The 20,645-nt window shown below is 34.7% G+C and overlaps 1 protein-coding gene across 1 annotated transcript in view; it reads right to left on the reverse strand.

The window, feature by feature from the left end:
- Positions 1 to 20,645, reverse strand: part of LOC145675811 (uncharacterized) — a 124,920-nt gene that overhangs the window by 22,641 nt on the left and 81,634 nt on the right. Inside the window, exons 6-8 of the mRNA XM_081746530.1 lie at positions 19,810 to 20,128; positions 10,205 to 10,341; positions 3,208 to 3,384 (exon numbers count right to left, since the gene is read on the reverse strand). Of these exons, the coding sequence (XP_081602656.1) occupies positions 3,208 to 3,384; positions 10,205 to 10,341; positions 19,810 to 20,128 (633 nt within the window). The remainder of the gene's footprint in view (positions 1 to 3,207; positions 3,385 to 10,204; positions 10,342 to 19,809; positions 20,129 to 20,645) is intronic.

Raw genomic sequence — 20,645 nt, forward strand, 5'->3', positions numbered from 1 at the left:
GAAACAAACTTAAGTACAGCACTTAATATTGACCTAACACGCAAAATAACACGACTAACAACCTTAATTATGGACTACCTTAAGGTTTTCATTTTCACTTAATTTTTTTCTGAATGAATTATATTTTGCTTACTATAATTTGATATGAAAGTAAACTGAGGGTACATTATACTATATAAAAATAATTTTTTCTTCTATTGTTGCACAACAATGCTGAGGGGAAAGGGGAATCAGGAGTCCCGTCAGGCGGATAGGCTTCGACATTATAACGCACACGGGAAAAATAATGTATGAGCAAAGAAAATGGAACTTAAAAGTCCAAACAGTCGGAAAAGGGTTAAAGAAATTTGTGATCTTCGTTTTGTTTGAATTTATTGTTGTTGCACTGTCAACAAAATCTTCAATTTAATTTATTGCGTGTAATATGTTATTAGTAACATTTCGTTGACATTCAGTAAAACACCTTAAATTTTCAACCATTTCAGAAGCTTCAGGTGAGGTTGGCGCATGTTGTTTCTGTACTGGATCGCAGATCTCCTCATCAACATCAGAACTATCTATTCACTATTATTATTTATTTATTTATTTATTTCACGTCCAATGGTTATGCCCTTTAGCATAAAGGAGACGGATGAGGAATGAAAGTGAATGATCGTGAAATTAAATTTTTCTACTCTCCCACTGGATGTCGAACTAAGGACCATGTGGACCAAGACGGACGCGTTAGCCACTGTGAGGGCCATCAGATAGATTGTGATTTTGTCACTCTCCCCTACTACTGCCTCTATAACACTAATTATAAATGAAAACTAAATAATATTGTATTCTTCTGTTTGCAATCTGTCCAACGCTAAAAATTCTTGTATTCTATCACTTCGGATTATCCAACCAAGATGTTAAAAATTTTGATTTACACAGGATTTTTTATCATTATTTTCCACACAAATTTCACGGGATTTAGACTTTTGTTCGAATTATTCAATATTTCTAATTGGCCAAGTTCGAATTAACAAGAGTCCGCTGTATTTGTTTCGGTCTCTGCAAAATTTCCTGAATGGTGTTAAATCAGTTTCAAAAGAGGGCTATGAAAAATCATGTCTCATATATAAAATATATATTTTATACCACAAACCAAAGAAGTTCTACAGCGAAGTAATTATGGTGGAAATATAATACATCATCGAACAAAATGGAATAAATGTATTCTCAATTTTGACCTTCAAAGGCTCACTCGTTTTCAGACAACCTGCTATACGTAGTGTGATTGGAAAGTTTCAAGACAGTTGGCAATACTGCTCAGAAGTAGTAGATATAATCACCCGTTAAGATAGAAGCAGTGGCTTGGTATGTCCTTGAGACACGTTGAAACATGCACCGAGATATCTTTATTCAGTACGGCGTAACAATCAGTTGAGTGCGGGCGTGTGTGTCTTGGCGGATTTTTAAGTGCGCAAAATGAATGAAAAATTGGAACAACGCGTTTGTGTGAAATTTTGTTCTAAAACTGAGAAATCTGCTTCGGAGACTTACGAAAGCTTAAACACAGCTTTTGGAGACAAATGTCTGAGCCAGTCAAACGTGTTTATGTGGTTTCACACATTCAAAGATGGCCGCGAGTCAGTAGAGGATGACCCCCGGTCTGGCCGGCCTTCAACATCAAAAACTAACGAAAACACTGCGAAAATTGGCGATTTAGTGCGCTCTAACCGTACCTGAATTTAAGTTTCTATGTGGTTCAGTCAATTTTAACTGATTATTTGAACATGCGTCGAGTGTCCGCGAAATTCATTCCGAAAGTGTTGTCACACCAGCGGAAACAACACAGACTTGAAGTGTCCCAAGAACTGTTTCATCGAGCCGAAATGGACTCAATTTCTTCAATAGGGTAATAACAGGTGATGAATCATGTGTTTATGGGTATGTCCCAGAAACAAAGTCTCAATCTTCTCAGTGGAAGAGCCCAGATTCACCAAGACCAAAGAAAGCGCGACAAAGTCGGTCAAATGTGAAGACAATGTTGGTGGGTTTTTTCGATTCTAAGGGTATCGTCATCATAAATTTGCCCCTAGGGGGCAGACAGTCAACCAGGAATACTACAAAAGTGTCCTTCAGCGTCTGCGCGAAAATGTGCGGTGGAAAAGGCCTGCCCTCTGGAAAGAAAAGAAATGGATTTTCCACCACGACAATGCACTAGCGCATTGTGCGTTCTCGATCCAGGAATTTTTGGCCAAATTCAACATTTCTGTGTTTCCGCAACCCCCGTATTCCCCAGATTTGACCTCGGCCGACTTCTAGCTCTTTCCTAAATTAAAATTGTCATTGAAAGGGAAAAGATTTGACTCAAATTGAGGACATTTAAACAAATACGGAGAAAGTGCTTCACACCATCACGGAAAATAATTTTTAGAAATGCTTCCAGAAGTGGAAACACCGTTGGAATCGGTGTGTTCATTCAGCAGAGGACTACTTTGAAGGAGATCCATCACGATAGCCTGTAAGTACTGCCATTTTTAAATTACGAGCCCAGTCATAAACTTTCCAATCACACCTCGTATATTGCAGGAAATTTATCTTCTCCAGCGGCGTAACAATAATGACCGACCGATAGCATACAAAATATGCACTTTTTTTAAGCATTCCTTCCTAAGTACAATTAACATGATGCTTTACAAATGCAGAGTTATCATTAACCTGAAATGACTGAACGGGTACTGAGGGAAATCTTCCTCTACTACGAGAAATCCACATTACACTAATCTACAACACTTAGTAACAAAATATTCGCTGAAACCACATTGTGGAGTTCGAAATACAGGTGTCTACTAAAATTCCACAATGAAATTTCGTGACTTTTTCGTGACCTTTTCTTTACCAAATCATAAAATTTCCTAATATTTTCAAGAGCGAATTTGGGTGCGAATTAGGCCGAATTTTCATTCATGCGATAGAAACGTACTTTGCTTGCGATTTACTAGCGTCTAAAGCCGACCATAGACATTTGTGGTGGTGAATTTTGACGTTTTGTACAACAACATTTTCTAATCTGCACTTACTTTTTCACAGTTAAAAGAAATTCGTGACCCAAAAGCTAAATTTCGTGACTTTCATGACCGTTTTCTGATTTCGTGACTTTTTCGTGACATTCGTGACTTTCGTGACCGATAGACACCCTGAAATAATGAAAAAGCATGATAGCAAGAACAATACCTCTGGAATGAGCGGTGAAGATGTAGCAGGTGGGGGAGGAGGTGGCGGTGGTAATGGAGGCGACGGTATGTCCCGAGCATCGATCTGATCTTCTTCTGGGATAGGATCTTCCTGCAACATTTGTACTGGAGACGGTGATCTTGGTGTGTCAGTACTTGTTTCACCAAACAACGACCGCTGAAATAAGAAAGAAAAATATTAATTGTGAATATATTATGGCAGTAAATAAAACTGCATCTTACAGTAATTCATGAAACTTTCCAACTGCCTGACGATGGCAAAAGTCAACACATAAAATTCCGTCACACTGATCACAATAAAGAAATGCCAGACTTACGGGGAGAGTATATAAGTGCTCCAACAAATAATCAAAAAAGGAAACGTAATAAACTGAGTGTTCACTTAATAGCGATCACCCCTCCACTCAAGAGAGTGTGGCCAGTAGCCGAGCTGGTTACATGACCGCCCCGATTAGTAGTACTGCAGAGAAAGAACACAACCGAGGCTACATGTTGGCAGACAGCACATGGTTATAATGGGAGGTGGGCAGGATTTATCCGCATTTCAATAAAGCATGATTGTGTGTACCCGAGCAATAGGTGCGCCAATAATCCAAACAGCGACACCTGTCGGATGCGCCCGTTCCTTTATAATGAAGGTGTACAAGGAATGAGAAGATAATGGGGTAACGATCTCCAAGAGATGAAACTGCAGCGGCGTGTGGACGTTCAAAACATGGGGCAAGGTACAGTCAAACAGCTCGTGACAGCCAAACGAACCATCAGTGTTCGGGAATTACGTGAGCAATAGAATGGTGGATGCACAACACCCATATTCCATGCAACTATAAGGCGTACACTGACACGTATACAGTTTCACACCAGATGAAGCACCCCTTATAACTGGCCACCGCCTTCATCGCGCTTGGGCACAAGAATACGCTAATTGGACCATGGATGATTGGAAAAAGGTGTATTGGTCCGATAAATGACGGTTTGTGTTACTCCTCTTGGACGGGCTTGTGCATGTATGGCGCCAACAGCACGAAGTTATGGACCCCTCGTGCATGATGCGTACTATACAAGAAAGTGGGGACAGCTATATGGTTTCGGAATGCTTATGTTGGTATGGACTGGGACCGTTGGTGTATATGGAGGATCCCAGTGAGACAGCCATTGTATGCCTGCATGCGATAGAGGATCACATACAACCTACAATGCAACACTTCTACCCACACGAAGACGGCATTTTCCAGAACGATAATGCACGGTGCCACCACGCCAGGACTGTACTTGCTTGGCTTAAGGAATATTACACGGAAATGCAGCCTATAAATTGGCCCCCAAACTCATCGGATCTTAATCCTATAGAACATTTATGGGATGTTGTGGAACGAGTTCTTCGCACCATGACTCCTGCACCAACATCTGTGGCCTCATTGTAGGATGCTATCAAGAACATATTGTGTCAGATTTCCGTGGAAATATATCAGCAACTACTAGAATCCTTGCCATGCCGTGTCCAGGCCGTCCTCTGAGCAAGAGGTGGACCAACAAAATATTAAGTTCGTGGTCGCAATTCGGTGAGCACTCAGTGTACAAGTGAAACTACCTAAAGTGAAACTTTCCTATCATCATCATGATCAATGTTACGTGTTAAAGAAAGAGCGGTGGTAAGTGGTAAGTGATCATATCATCTTAAACATGATCAATTACAGACTTTTCTATGTTATTTTATCTCATATCAAATCGACATTTTTTTCTTTTCTTTCATTTTTCACACACAAAAAAATGGAGTTTAACATTCCACGATTATGTACCGAAGCTAAGGAGAAGGTCTTGATAAGATGGATGATAATGTTGGAGTGACGAAAGCGAAAAGAAACGGGAGAACTCCGAGAAAACCCACACGCACCGTGTTTGTAACGTTCAGTAATCTTTAGTTGTTTTATCTGCAACACACTCGACTTTCATAAATGAGGTAACACTTTCAATTCAACAAACATTGAAGAGAAATGAAACGACGAGCAGTTAATATCAAAGTGTCGATTTAAAGTGAAATGTAATTCTCCTCTCATATTTCCTTAACAAAGATGATTCAACACCTACAGAAGCAGTCTTCAGAAGAACCCATTACATTGCTCAAATGCCTAATATATAGGGTAGACAATTTATCTAGATACGCAATTGTAACTTTTAAGCTAATTGAGAGAAAATGCTGAAATTTTGTACGATGAAAATATCGACAAGAGGAACATTGTTTGATACACTTAGCAATACAATCATATTAATAGTGTTGCCAACCCGACATAAAATTGTATTTTTTTAAATGGCACTATGTCAGATTATTACATGCTTCAAATCTACTTATTATACAAAAATTTAGTGTTGCAAACTAGGGATGCTACAGTATCACAAACGTACAGAAAGATCCAGATTTTGAAGGTCTATACAACAGTAGTAACGGAAGTGACAAGACGAACCAATGCACATCCAAAGTATCTTACTGTAAAATACTATGATATGACGTATTTCGAATAAATAGATACATGGTAATAAAGTATTGAAAATATTACTTCCTTCGAAATGTTTCATTAAAACGAAAAAGTACAGTAAAGCCTCGATTATTCGCATATATATATATATATATTTGGTCTAGGAATTAATTCGTGCGGTTGGTACGCACACATTGAAGCTGTAGTACAAACACAAAATACATAAATACCTTAAGAAAAATATTGTCCATCGCTAGCCACCACTTTCGCCCATCTGTCAGGCAATGTACGGATTCCGTGGCGAAAGAAGTCCTCATCCTTGGAAGCGATCCAGTCAGAGACCCATGTTTCGATATCTTCTGAAGAAGTAAACCGCTGTCCAATCAAATCGTTGTTCATGCAATCGAACAAGTAGTAGTCCGAAGGAGCAACGTCTGGTGAATACGGCGGGTGGGGTAAAACTTCCCATCCGACATTTTCTAAATAGGTTTTGACCGGTTTTGCGACATGTGGGCGAGCGTTATCATGTTGAACAATAAGTTTATCATGTCTGTTCTCCCATTCTGGTCGTGTTCTGGCCAGAGCTTGCTTCAAACGCATTAATCGTCGTCGATAACGTTCTCCATTCATAGTTTCACCCGGTTGCAGCAGCTCATAGTACACCACACCTTTTATATCCCACCATATGCACAGCATAACCTTTGCACAGTGAATATCGCGTTTTGGTTGTGATGGACCTGGTTCACCTGGTTTCACCCAGGCCTTTTTTCGTTTAGGGTTCTCGTAATGGATCCACTTCTCATCACCCGTAATAATTCGATGCAGAAACCCCTTTCTGCTCTGTCGTTGAAGCAGCAATTCGCAAATGGTTTTTCGTCTTTCAACGTCTCTGTCTTTCAATTCATGTGGAACCCAATGTGACATCTTTTGAATCATTCCCATGGCTTTCAAGCGTTTGGAGACTGTTGTTTGATCAACGCCTAATGCTGCTGCAAGTTGTTCCTGCGTTTGACACGAATCCTGCTCGAGCAATGCTGTCAATTCTTCGTCTTGAAAGTTTTTTGGCTGTCTCAGTCTCTCCCTGAATCGTTCATACAAATTGTTAAGTAACTGTTTCGTCATCACATACATACATTAATAAATTCTAATTCTTAATTTTTTTTTAAAAAAAGAGATAAACATTGATAGTTTGCAACACTGTTTAAAATCATGCAACTCCGAGAACTTATTGTGATTATAACTACCTAAAACTATTGTTGGAATGTTATAGAAGCAACAGAGAGCAACATACATTAGAAGTTTCCCCAAATACGTCTTCTTTTTACTACAATCCCTAGCTATGTTTTTCATATCTCCGGAACGTTTGAGATATCAAATTAGTACGCACGGATTACGATCTTTGTCTTCCGAAAACTACCTACATCATTAGATATTATACTTATATAAGCACTTTTTCAAAATAAAATCTTTCGAAAAAGGTCAAATTTTCAATTCTTTGTAACTTATTCCTATTCATTCGAAATGCATATGAAAGTCACAATATTTGACTCTAAGGCGTTTTGAATGCGCGTTACATCATCCGTCTCATATGCTTTATTATTACTACAGAGATCTTTAAGGTTAGGATATTTTTGATATTGTAGCATCCTTAGTTTGCAACACTGAATAATAAGCTTTCGTTTAATATGTAATAACCTGACGTTGTACCATCTGGTGGTATTGCTCAGTACGTCAAACATACCCCCCCTGTAGATATTTGTATCGTACAAAATTTCAGTGATTAGTTTACAAGTTACAAGCGTGTATCAAGATAAATGTTTCACTTTGTATATAATTTAGAGTATACAATAAATCTTTCAAATCAGGTCGCCTACATTAATTTTACGTAAGTGATTTTTGCGTACGTAATGCTCATTTTAGAAAACTTACAAAGTATCTAGTTTTTGATAACTCGTCAAATATTTAGGAACACGAACGTGAATGATAATTCCTCTGGAAATACGGTAAGTTCTGTTACTTCTAACTTGTCATTTTCATTTGATGATGTTATGTAACATTACAACTTTAAATGTTTACAAGTTCTGCACTAGTAGTTCATATTTCTCAAAATGGAATTCAAATTGGAATTACAAAACCTGTACTTAACAAGACTAATTTATAAACAGTGGATAAGCATGGGGTACTTTTCATACTTAATCTATGACGCAGTTCTCGTTATTAACACCTTAAGAAGCACATTAGAAAAATGCAACTTGAACAGTGAATATTCTTACATACAATTACGTATAAGGATTACCTCGCGAATTCCAACATCAAATAACAATTTACATATACCAATCAATGTACAAAATATTTTTTTTTTATATATCTCGCATTCCATGATCCAAGGTACAAAAAAATCAAATAACTCGAATAAAAAAATGAAGAAAAAAAAATGATTAATGGGAACTAACCGGCATAATAAATCTATCTGCCATATGAAACGTTTCGAACACCTATTGTTTCGGGCATAGTACGATAATTTTAGTACAAAAATCATTCCGTAAAAACCATACTTGTATTATAATTGCTGCTTAGCTCTCTACACTAAATAAATAAATAAATAAATAAATAAATAAATAAATAAATAAATAAATAAATAAATAAATAAATAAAAGTTATTTCAATGCTTCGCAGGACTGTACCATCAGTACCACTCTCTCGCGATCAAGCTGTGCTGTTGCGTGACTTAAGATAGTTTAGATGTATCAAAATTTCGGGTCTATAGGACAACTTTGTTATAAGTAAAGATACGAAAAAATAAAAACACAGGAAAGTTGTTGGAAATTGGTGCTTTTCGATCTAAAATGATGGAATGTTTCCACTCATATCAGCCGTTTGAGCTTCACATTGGTAAGGTGCACTGTTAAATGAAAAACCGTTTCCAGTTCAGCAGACTGTTCGAACTGAAAGTACGGGCACGCAAAAACTGGCACAGGGAACTGTATATTGTTATATGAAGGAACACCTCGAATTCTCGAACACAAGAATGCTGTATTGTTGATATGGTGAGGACTCAAGGAAACAGCCTTCTGAACTCATAATGTTGCTTTTTAATTTAATATAGAGCACCACATTAGTGTGGAGCCCAAACGGCTGGTACGATAGAAAAATTCCCAAAATTTTAGATTGAAAAGCACTTATTTCGTCAACAGCTTTGCTTTCTTTTCTGTTTTTTTTTTTTTTTTTTTTTTTTTTATTATTCATAACGGAGATGGCCTACGTCCTCAAACTTTTGACGTACTTATATATATATATATATATATATATATATATATATATATATATATATATATATATATATGGCCGGATTTAGGGGGTGCAAAGGTGCACGTGCCCCCTCCCCTCTTCGTTGTAAATATACACTACCTAAAGTGAGAAGGTAGCAGTGAGTTTTGCAAAATTAATAGTTTAAGTCGATTTTCTGAAGGTTGAAGGAAAAGAATTCATCGAGAGCAGACACTTAGCATTTCCATAGGAATTCCTCATTCACATCACAGATGCCTAAAAGCATTTAAAAAACTCAAATTTAATTCAAATGTGCTGGTAGTTATTGGTGCACTCCCCCCCTCAGAGAATCCTGGATCCGGCCCTGTATATATATATATATGGTAATGTGTCCTATTATGATTTGATTTGATTGGCCCATCAAACTTCGCTATTAATGCATTTTCACTACGCTTCCATTTAATATTCAAATTGAACTTAATACACCTTCCGTGTTCAATACAATCCTGACTGGAATTTAAATCTTAAGAGTTTTACATTAAAAAGTTTTCTTTCAAATAATATTTTCAAAATGTGTAATAATTTATAATGTTATTTTCACTTTTAAATAGTACCTATAAAATGTGGGGTCGTATTATGCTTGGGGTATTCACGCCAATATGGTCATTCATTATGATATCTGTTACATATTTAGATTATCCTACAGAACTCTCCTTAGTGAGAAACTAGATAAAACAGTATTATTTCTGTTGTAATAGCAAGTAAATGTTGCTGTCATGAAATTGTTTGGAACATTAAGTATATGTTCTATAAATACTAATACAAATAAGTATAAAGGCTAGAAAACTAGACTGGGTAAAGAGTATTGTATCCTGTAAACAGGAAAAGCTACGATAAAATTACCCAAATGAAAAAGCAAAAGGAAAGAGAAGAATTGAAATCTTTATAGTTTAATATCCTATAATTATGCTCCGTATATTAATATAAATAATGATAAATGCAATTAAAAATACTGGAACGATATTGGAACACTCCAAGAAAAAATGCTAGCATACGATGTTATTTACACAAAGTACACAGACCTAGAATTGAATCAAAATTCTCCCTACAAGAGATGCAGCATTCTAAGCTATATTAATACGTCTTCCAGAAATATAAAGAAAGAAGAAATAAACAGCGGATAAAAAACTTTCACAATTCACATATTAACTAATAAAGTATTAACAATTAACTTACACGCATGTCAAATGAAAGTCCAGTGCCTATAAAACTTGCACCTTTCTGGATTTCATTTCCGCTGTGCCTCGAAGATTGAGATTCTGTTGTCATACATGCTTCATATCCACTGGATACTGGTTCTGATGTGCTGTACACTGAAAAAAAAAAAAAGGTAAAACTTAAATCTTTCTATACTTTATTATTACCTATTACAAAGAAAGAGTTTATTCTTAGCTCTACTTTTTCTGATTACAAACAAACACCCTCATCCAATATATTTCGAGCAGACAGCTACACTTATCATTGTCACAAATATATAGGGTGTCCGAGACGAAACGCCCTAATTTGAAATGTCCGTAATACAACACGTATTCAATACATAAAGAAGATTCATAGAGAGGTGGATACAGAAAGTTCTCAAGTTTTGTTTGTTGTAACGAGATAATTGTATCCGTTACACTGTGTTCGTTTTCTTCAGTTTTTCCTTTTTTCCTATTCTAGTTTTTTAAATTCCATTCCTTGTTGTATTAGACCTGTTCAAAATGATATATTTATCTTAGAACAGTATTTTTCCAATCATTAATTATTAAAACGTTGAAGGGGAATTTTTGGTGAATTTTATATTAGAGGGAGTTAGCAACATTGGCTAGAAGCAGAAACAAAGGCAGGAGGCGCTCGTATTTTGTAAAAAAAAAAAAAAAAAAAAAAAAAAAAAAAAATCGGCGAGGTGCTTCGTTTGGACGTCATTCTCTGCAACTAATTAATGGACATAATAATAACTTAAGAAAACAGGGAATAAAATAAAACGAGGACTCCGAGAACCTGTAAGTTTTAATTTTTGAAAATTAGGCCTCCTTTCTCAAACTCATGAAAAGAAAGAAAAATAAATTTCGTTTCGTATGCATGTTTTGTAGGGCAGCCATATTTCTGTGTAACAAGTAAATAATTGGATATGAGAGGCTAGTTTCTCCAAAACTCCTTCTTCTTTAGGTTTCCAGTAAATGCCAAGATAGGATTAAAATTTTGATTTAAGTGTCATTTATTGTTATTTTTTCTCCCTCATTATTTATTTCGTTATAATTCGTGATGAACTGAAAGTAGTGAAATTGATGATTATTTAAGTGTGCTTCGGCTTAGAGAATAAAAAGGTTTATATATTTTGTAAATGGACACTACAACTGTTTTTGGTATAAAGGAGACGAAGATAAAATTATTATTTCGTGATCTCGTTCTTAAAGGTCTCTGATTTTTGCTAGTAATAATATATTCTTTGTTTCACAAAACAAATCCTACGTTTTAATAATGACAACAATTCGGTATGTTAATTGTAATATTAGATTGGACAAATGAGATGGCGCAATGGCATAGATCGAAAATAGTTAATTCTGGTAGTGTAATTATTAAATTTTAAATATCAGGACAGGTAGTTGCAAATGTAAAGTTAGGATTCTTTTTAATTCGTGTTGTATCAAGTTCGTTACCGGTAGAAATATTGAAATTCTGATTAGTCATGGTATAGTATTGTTATTTCGGTTCACGTAAAATTTTGTCTGTTTATATGTTTACTTCAGAATACGGAATAGGTCAAAAGGGGGGTAATTTAAATTATTTGGTTTTATATATATTATCTAATTATTTTGCGATACGTGGTTTTCTACAGTAATTATTAAAAACAAAATCTTGGATTGTTTACATTTGAGGGTCTTACTACAACTTTTGCTTAAAATAGTTGATCACACATATGCTTTTGTTTTTAATTTTTTTTTCGCACCCAACAACCCTTGTCTATTTCTTCTGGCTTTTGTATGATATGTCCGTCAATGTGAAATATTTCTTTTCGTGTGTTTAACTGCCAATTTTATCAGTGTACCGTAATATGTTCGGGGATCGATTGCCTATCCTTGAGCATAGGGAACCCAATTTAATTAGACTTACCGTCAGATGCCAAAAGTATATAGAGGAGGATAAATGTGTTGCCAGTTATGCTGTTCCATGTCATTTATTTTAATTTTGCTTTAGTTTACGTAATTTTGAAGGGGAAAAAATGTGTTTACGTTTATTTTAAATATATCTTCGAAGAGTGTATTACTGAATTGAATACGAGACGATTGATTACCTCTGATTGGACGTTTGCGAATATAATATCTGTGACAAAATTCATTCTCGGAGAGGAAATCAACGAAACTTATCAATTTATGGTCGACTTTTCGATTCTTCAACCTTACGTTTCTGAACTCTTTCCAAATTTTTACCGAACAACTATGTATTTACATTTAACGTTAATTTGTCCTTAAGCTATGTAACAGTTATTTCGGTTTGATCAGTGATTAGGAATATGCAAAACTTCGAAAATGAAGGAAAGCTGTTATCACATTTTTCGGCTGTTTGAAGTGTATCCAACCTTTCGTTTATTTTTGTAATCCTTCATTAATGGTGCTGATTTATTGAATTTTCGAAGTAGTAATTAGAAATTTTGAAACTCCAAAGGACCGTAAACTTCTGAGACTAGTTATTATTATTATTATTATTATTATTATTTTTTATTTTTTTTATTTTACGGTTTGTGATTGGCGTATAACCTTTCCTTTAATAATAATTCCTTTCCTTAAGGCCTCTGGGTTAAGTAAAAGTTTCGAGCTTGTTTTGGGAAGTATAAGTGATGTAGAAAGGCGATTTTTTTATCCGGGGATATAATTGTAATGAAATAATGTATCGTAGTTAATTATATAATGATTAGGAAATGTAGCTCCTTTCTTCGTTGATTGAATAAGTTATGTAGCGACGCGTCAATTGTAAAGAATAGCCAATGAATGGCAAATATGAAAATATTATTATGATTAAATGAGTACTCGTAGTAAAAGTTTGTAACGGAGCTGAGAAAAAAAAATCCCGCGGCTGTCTCTATCGTCTTGTTTATTGCATTCGGTTTTAAAGTATTAATTTTGTGAATGCCCTAGAAGTGGAATTGTTACTGTAATCGTAACATTATTGAAGTCAATATGAATTCAGTACCTTAATGGGAATAAGAGGCCATTAAAATAAAATCTCTACGATATTAGGAACTGTATGTGATGATCATGCGTACGTGTTGATTGGACAACTAAGTGGTTCCCAATCTGGTCCTGGAGTTCCTCTATCTGTCGTCTGAAATTTAAAAATAATAAAAAAGGAAGTTCCTTTTCCTCAATGTGTATAGAAGTGTTGGACTTACCTGATAATTGGACATCGACATTTACAACGTTATTATTTCTATTCTTTCTTTTGGAATCATCTATATTTCTGGAAAATTTTTCACCAATCTAAATTCTGGAAAAGTTTGAAAGTTTAACAGAAGCATTAACCTTTTCGTTATATTTGGTTGGATTATTAGATGAAGTGTTAGTGACAGTTTATACAGCATATGGTCATGTTTAATTGGATTTTCGATCTTGGTACTGGAAATTGAGACTAAAAGTATTCTGATTTCAGTTTTCTTTATTTTTGGACAATACCACGGAATTTAGTTGAATTTTGGATATTTGATAAACTTTCGGCTTACAGTATTTAGAAATTAATATAGAATTATTTGGCTTCCTGGGTATGTCTGTTGGACAAATATCATTAAGTTTAATTGGTGACTGAATTAATTTATCAAAGTTAACTGTGAGGACTAAATTGGTGGTTAAGAATAATTACTAAATTATATATTCTTTTCCTTTCAACGTTATAAATTTAAAGTTTTCCTCTTCGGGTAAATGTTGATATAACGATGAACGAGATCTTATGTCTAACTATCGACGAGAATACTAAATGTTTTGAACCTCGAAGACTGTGATTTGATTTAAAAAAAAAAGTAGAAAAAAAAAGAAAAATCTATTGAACAATTTTTCAACAACGTAGTGTAACTAGATTGTATATTGACTCCTTTGTGCCAATCATTAGTAATTTCTCACCGGTGAGGATAGATCACTTCGGGCCCAATATTTTTTTTTTTTTTGCTTAATTAAAACATTTTTTTTTTGTTTGATGAATGTGTGAACCTGCTATTTAAAAATGTTTATTTTCTTTTCAACTATTTTTTTCCTTTTCGAATTTGAATTCCTACAATGGATGAACTTCTTAATTAATATATGTATATATTTATTTATTTTTATTTATTGGATGATTATTACGATTATTTCATTTACTTAACATTAATTTATTTTATTTTATTATTATTATATTTTTGTTGTTTGTTGTTTTGTTGTCCCTTTTTGAGAAATAAACCTTTAAAAAAAGAAAAACTCAGCGGTTTACATATTTATCAATTATTATTATTATTATTATTATTATTATTATTATTATTATTATTATTATTATTATTATTATTATTATTATTATTATTATTATTATTATTATAGAATTTATTTATTTATATTTTTTTGGGAGACGACATTTTTAACAAAACGCGTCTCATTGTGCAATCACACTATTTCTACATGAACCCCATGAGTGGCACGGAGGATGTCTAATCGATATGCAATTTCTTTCCAGGTACCCTTTAGCTTCTGTGGCGTGTGTAATTATCTAAATTGCAGCTCTAATCCTCTCACGAAGCTGTTGTCATTTTGCTACAGTACAACCTGTCCTTAACATAACCCCACAAGAAGGAATTCAAGGAAGTAATGTCAGGCGATTGGAGTGGCCATGGGATTGAGACAGTTACGCCGCAGATGCTAAAGGATACCTGGAAAAAAACTGAGTGTATCTTAGACATCCTCCATGCTACTCATGATGCTCATGTAAAAATAGTGATATTGCACAAACAAAACTTCAAAACTTTGTGTATCCATTGCTGTATGAAACTTCTTTATACTCGTATAACGAATACATATTGTACCTAGGTATTACATACATTTCAAATTGGGACGTTTCGTCTCGGACACTGCATATACGGTATATTTTTGAGTAAAATATTACAACATATTAACGTAAATAAGACAAAGTTACATTAAATAAATAAAACTGACTGATTTGATAGTATATGGACAATATAGAAAGGCAGTTATTGAAATTCCATCACATTCACCAGATTTGTTCATTTTAATTTAGCGTACCCCTGACGCACTCTCTGATCTATTTAACGAATTTTGCATATATTTATGTCTGGTGATGAACAAGGTCATCAATCATGTACTCGAAATACACTGAGCCGGATTATTCTGCTTATCAGCGAAAAATGTAAAGGTAAAAGCAACCTCTTTACTTACTAATATTTAAAAGAAAAGTCAATAAAGAATAATTTTGCTATCTCAAATTATAATATTTAAATATTTTCAAAAAGCAACTAAAAAATGCAATATGTGTACATAGATAATGATAATAATAAGTTAATAACTGATAAAACCAACAAAGTAAAATGCACTGCTTAAACGTTTCAATTTTCTTTTAATCTCATTTCATTTTTCATTTCCTTTAAAAATACTCTGCTACGTTTAAACGTTTATATTAACATTTTCTTCTAGTCCATGTCATCTTCCATTTTCTTCGGTTTTTTTTTTTTTTTTTTTTTTTTTTTAAATTCTTGAATTACTTACATGCAAAAGCTTTCCTGATTATGTTGATGATTTGTATCTATTTCTTATTGAAATAAAAATATTCTCATCTATGGAACTACAATATGTCTTTAGTCGGATTTTACGTAGGAAGAAATCCCTTGTACCGTTTTAGAAAAGAAAATATCTTATTTCACTTCATTGGTTACCAAATACTGGTTTCCAAATTATTATTATTATTTATATAATTTTCATTATGTCTAGTTGGGGTTTGTTTAAATATATAATTTCACCAAGATTTATGTCACTAAAAACATCTCTGGATCGACAGATAAAAATTATGGTGATCTGAAATAAAGATATTTCCATATTAAGGATCATTTTAGATTGTTCCCTTACGTAACACAAATCGAGTTGTTTCGTTTCGTTATATTGCAGTTATCTAGTTGTAATAATACACTAGCTAAAAGCAAACACATATTCGAATAAATTTAATGAGTACAAAATAACTACCAAATAATCTTACATATCTCTCTTTCTATGAGAAATATATTGGGTGATATCAACAAAAATAAGTAACTACTCCTAATAAGTCCTGCTCAAGAATCGGAATAACTACACCTGTAGTAATCTCCTCCCTCAATTTCGTATCAATAAAACAATCCACTACTCAGGTCGAGACTGCTCCAGATTTATGAACGTTCACTCGCGTTTCCTCTGCGCGTAGCAAAGAGTCATATCAATAAAAGGAGTAGTTACTAATTTCTCCCATCTGCCGGGCGGTCATTTCGTTGTGATTAACCTATGGCGCAGTATCCTAAACCCCATGGAAGGGACAAGTAGCGACGACAATTTCAATTAAAGTGCATTTGTGGATATTATAAAAGAATTTCCAGTGCTACTTCCAGTGACAGTTACCAGAAAGCAAACGAAGGAAAGTCGAAGCTTTGAAGGTAATTACAGTGAAATGCTACGAAATATCAAATACATCTACGACTGAGACACACATCCAAAAGAGAATCTTTAATATTCGAGAAAAAAAAGGGGGGGGGGCAAGAAAGTAATACTGAAACCATGAGAACGAACCTATTGGAGCTGATGGATGTTGATTCGAATCCAGCAATATCAAGATTAACACGACAAACGCATATCACGTGTTGTCCAACGTCTTTGTAGATTGTTTGGCTTTAAGAACGAAATCAGACACTTGGCCCCTTTGTTTCCTTTTTTTAAAAAGTCCAGTCAGTCACGTCATAAACCATGTCCATCTGATTGTGTCTTCAACACCATACATGTCCCCTTTCGCCTTGACATAAACAAAATACATTCACATGTATACCCCGTTCCTATCAACGTTGAGTTGAGTTGATTTTGAGTTTAACGTCCCTTTCAGTAGCGAGGCTATATGAGACGGAATCTACTGATTAACGTGGAATCCGAACCACATGAGCTCCCGCCGGCAATCGAACGCGGGTCTCCCACGCCAAAGGCATGTACGCTAACCGCTTAGCCACGACGGAGCTCTTCCTATTAACGTATTCGTTTCCAAAATACTAGGTTTCCTTATTGCCATGTGTGTATAGTCAAGTGCTCCGATAGCATCCGGAAATGTATATTATTCTTGCCACTCTGCCCTTGCTGCTTGCATATTACGCGCACTTGCCGGAAATAATCCAATTTTTAGATTTCGCAATAATTACACTTGTAATAGTATAAACACACTACTTTGAGCCACACCAGAATATTCTGACACTCCCACCCAGGATCACTCACGTAACACAAGAAAAATCGCGTCTTTTCGTCATTACTTAGTGCGCCACCCCGACTTTCGGTTGATTCTTCTTAAAAAAAAAAAAAAAAAAAAAAAGTGCTAATCACTCTACATTTTCTTTCATGAACCTATAATGTTTTTCGTAATCACCATTTGAAACATTTCTATGCAGTTTGTAAGTTTTTCTATGCTGCAAAACAATAATATACTCTGCCATATTTCGCACGGAGTCACCTACTGAGCTTACTCCACAACTTTGGAGAAGTTACTTGCATCACAGAGGAGTCTCTGATTTTTATTGATATCAAACGCGGAGTAGTTACTCGATTCGAGAATAGAGGTGTGGTTTCTCCAAAGGGGCACGGCTTCTCCGAGGTCAGCCGAGATGAGTAGTGCTCAGTTCTCTTTTTATTGATACCAATGCGAGTAACTACTTTAAAATTGGGAATAATGAGTAACTTCTCCGTTTTATTGATATCACTCATTGACTCATTTTATTGACTTACCATTATTACGTGACGCAATATGAAAATGAGCGGTACGAGAAAGTTCACTAACACATTGTCATAGGAGGGGAAAGAATACCAGAGCGAATACCAGTTTATTTTTCCACTTTCTTTTATTATTATTTCCTGTCTGACTACTCATTTTAATAACCATTGATCATTTTTTCATGTATATTCCTAATATTTATATTTTCTACATAGTTGAAGCCTATAAAAACCCAAAAGCAGTTACAGAATTAAACCCTCGGGGATATAGTGAATGTCTCTTCTACTACCTTCCACTTCCTTTCCAACAGTAGAGTATTCAAATCCAAACTTTGCAATTCAGTGTCCAGAAAGGGGCTGTGTGTCACGTTACAACCTTTATGCGCTGCAGTCCGTGAAGGTAGGCTGACTTTTTATTAGTTTTGTAAAATGTAGTAAAGACCTATCACTGTTATTCAGGCTTTGTACACTAAAGATCGGTACTTCTTAATTTAAGTATCTTTTCAAATGCCTCACATTATTTACTAAATTTAATGTTATTTCGGAAATCAAATCTGGAGTAGTTTCCCAATACTTTACAATACATATGACACGGCGATGTCATTCAGATGAAGCTCTTGTTAGAAATATTCACTGTTAGAAATTAAAAGCCCTCTCGATGTTTCACTAATTTCATTTTCAAATATGTTAAGCTTCTGGATAAGAACTATCATTCGGCTGTGAAAGGAAAGGAAAGCGCTGAGAGTTCGTTCTGGCAGTTCTGCTAAAAGTTTCCATACTGGCATCATTAATTAATGCTCTGAGAATCTTACTGTTAAATGAGCATTACACACTGTATATTCCGCAATATAAAGAAGTAATTTAGATGCCACTATTTGCTAACTTAGTGAGAGTAGAATGTACTAATTCTGTTTTCAATGTGAAGTATTGCAGAATAATATAAATCTTTGAGGACCAGTACAATTCTCTACTGTAATATGTAATGTGTTTCATTACGTAAAAGGAAAATATAATTTTCATTATTTATTACTATTAAAAAAATACCAGAAATTCTAGTGCAATTCGCTACTGAAGTTCCATCATAACTAAGATACAAATGAAATATTAATAGTATTAAAATGTTGGGTGCTCTTCCATATGGATGAATGGCAAAAATATAATTAGACAAACTTACTGACAAATTCATATGATTTCGTTGTCAGTAAATTCTCTATATATTAATTGCGAACCAAAATTTTTTATGTTATTTTGCATAACTGAGATATATGCAATACATGTATCACAGAGCATAAATCAAACTAATCATATAATTATATACTTTCTTGTATAAACTAACTTATGCTCCACCCTGTGTACCAAGACACTGTCGGGCACAGAAATATCATCCTATCATCCCAATATTTTACTCACCCAGGGAATTCTTAAATATACGTCTCAAAGCTCAAAAACCCAACACAAAGTTGCTAATTCAACTAACCTAACCTTGAACTTCACATTCTTAAACTGCAAGATTTTAAACTTCACATTCAAAAATACCACTACCTGCAAATCAAGGCCACTGATCATTTGCATGTCCCTATACGCCAATCTATTTATAGGACGCCTGAACAGCAAATTTTGCATTTCAATTTTTCAAATTGCTTTGATTTATAGATGACATTTTCGTAATATGGACTTACGGACAATCAACACCTGTGCGTCCCCAAGAAGTATATCAATAAATACAATGTGGTTATCCCCCAACCAAAGTAATCTTTCTTGATACGGAAATGAAACGTTTCATGATTTCTCTTTTACATTTTCTATACTCAAAAAAGTATTTCTTATCTATTGATTTCTAGTACTTACCTGGCTTTTCGGTACTTGCGGATGTAAACTGGGAGAAGTGGTGTTCGGTTGTCGGGTTATAACTCGGGGTAGTTGTAATAGTTGTAACGTAATTCTGAGAAGAAGAGTTTGCATTTGATGATGATGAATCGTCTCTATGTACAGGCTCACTACCACCAACTTCCATTATCTCATCTGGCAGTTCGAGATCTGAATCGGGAGAGGGCGATGGAGCATTAACATCAGGTGAAGGAACTGGGCTTACTTCTTTTAAAGTGGGAATCAGTTCATCTAAACGGCGCTTTAGATTTTTAACACGGCTGCCAAAATTTTTATATGCCTGCAAAAAGAAAGACAACAATAGTAATGTTATAATTTGCTTCTTCTGCTTCTGTCTAAACTATGGTATTTGAATTTCAGAGATTACGTCGTGTATTCTATTGAGTCATGGATATTAAAACACACTATAGAGGAAAAAGTAGAAAATAAGTTAAGTATTTCCGAAACGATGTATGTAAAATCAATTCAACGTAAGAACCACACCTGAGATAAACAAAGCAGTTTGTATCACTCTGCGTCAAGCACGTGCTTCACGGCGAGATTTCTGCTTTGGTCAGCTGTTCTTTTTCCGTGCGTTCCTCGATCTCAAAAGCAAGATATATTTCACTATGTCATTCACTAACACAGTAGGATTGTTTTCCAGCCGTTTATTGAACACGTTTAAAACAATTCGTTTTTCTCCGCTCTTCAATGGTTTTCCTTTTGGATGTTTCATAACTTGACACTGAACAGAAGCGCTACATGTAGCCGCCATGTTTTCAAATTGTAAGGTAACTGTTGGGGGCGGTACTTCAAAT

The sequence above is a fragment of the Thermobia domestica genome, chromosome 2, assembly GCF_964235325.1.
Source record: "Thermobia domestica chromosome 2, izTheDome1.hap1.1, whole genome shotgun sequence".
NCBI lineage: Eukaryota > Metazoa > Arthropoda > Insecta > Zygentoma > Lepismatidae > Thermobia > Thermobia domestica.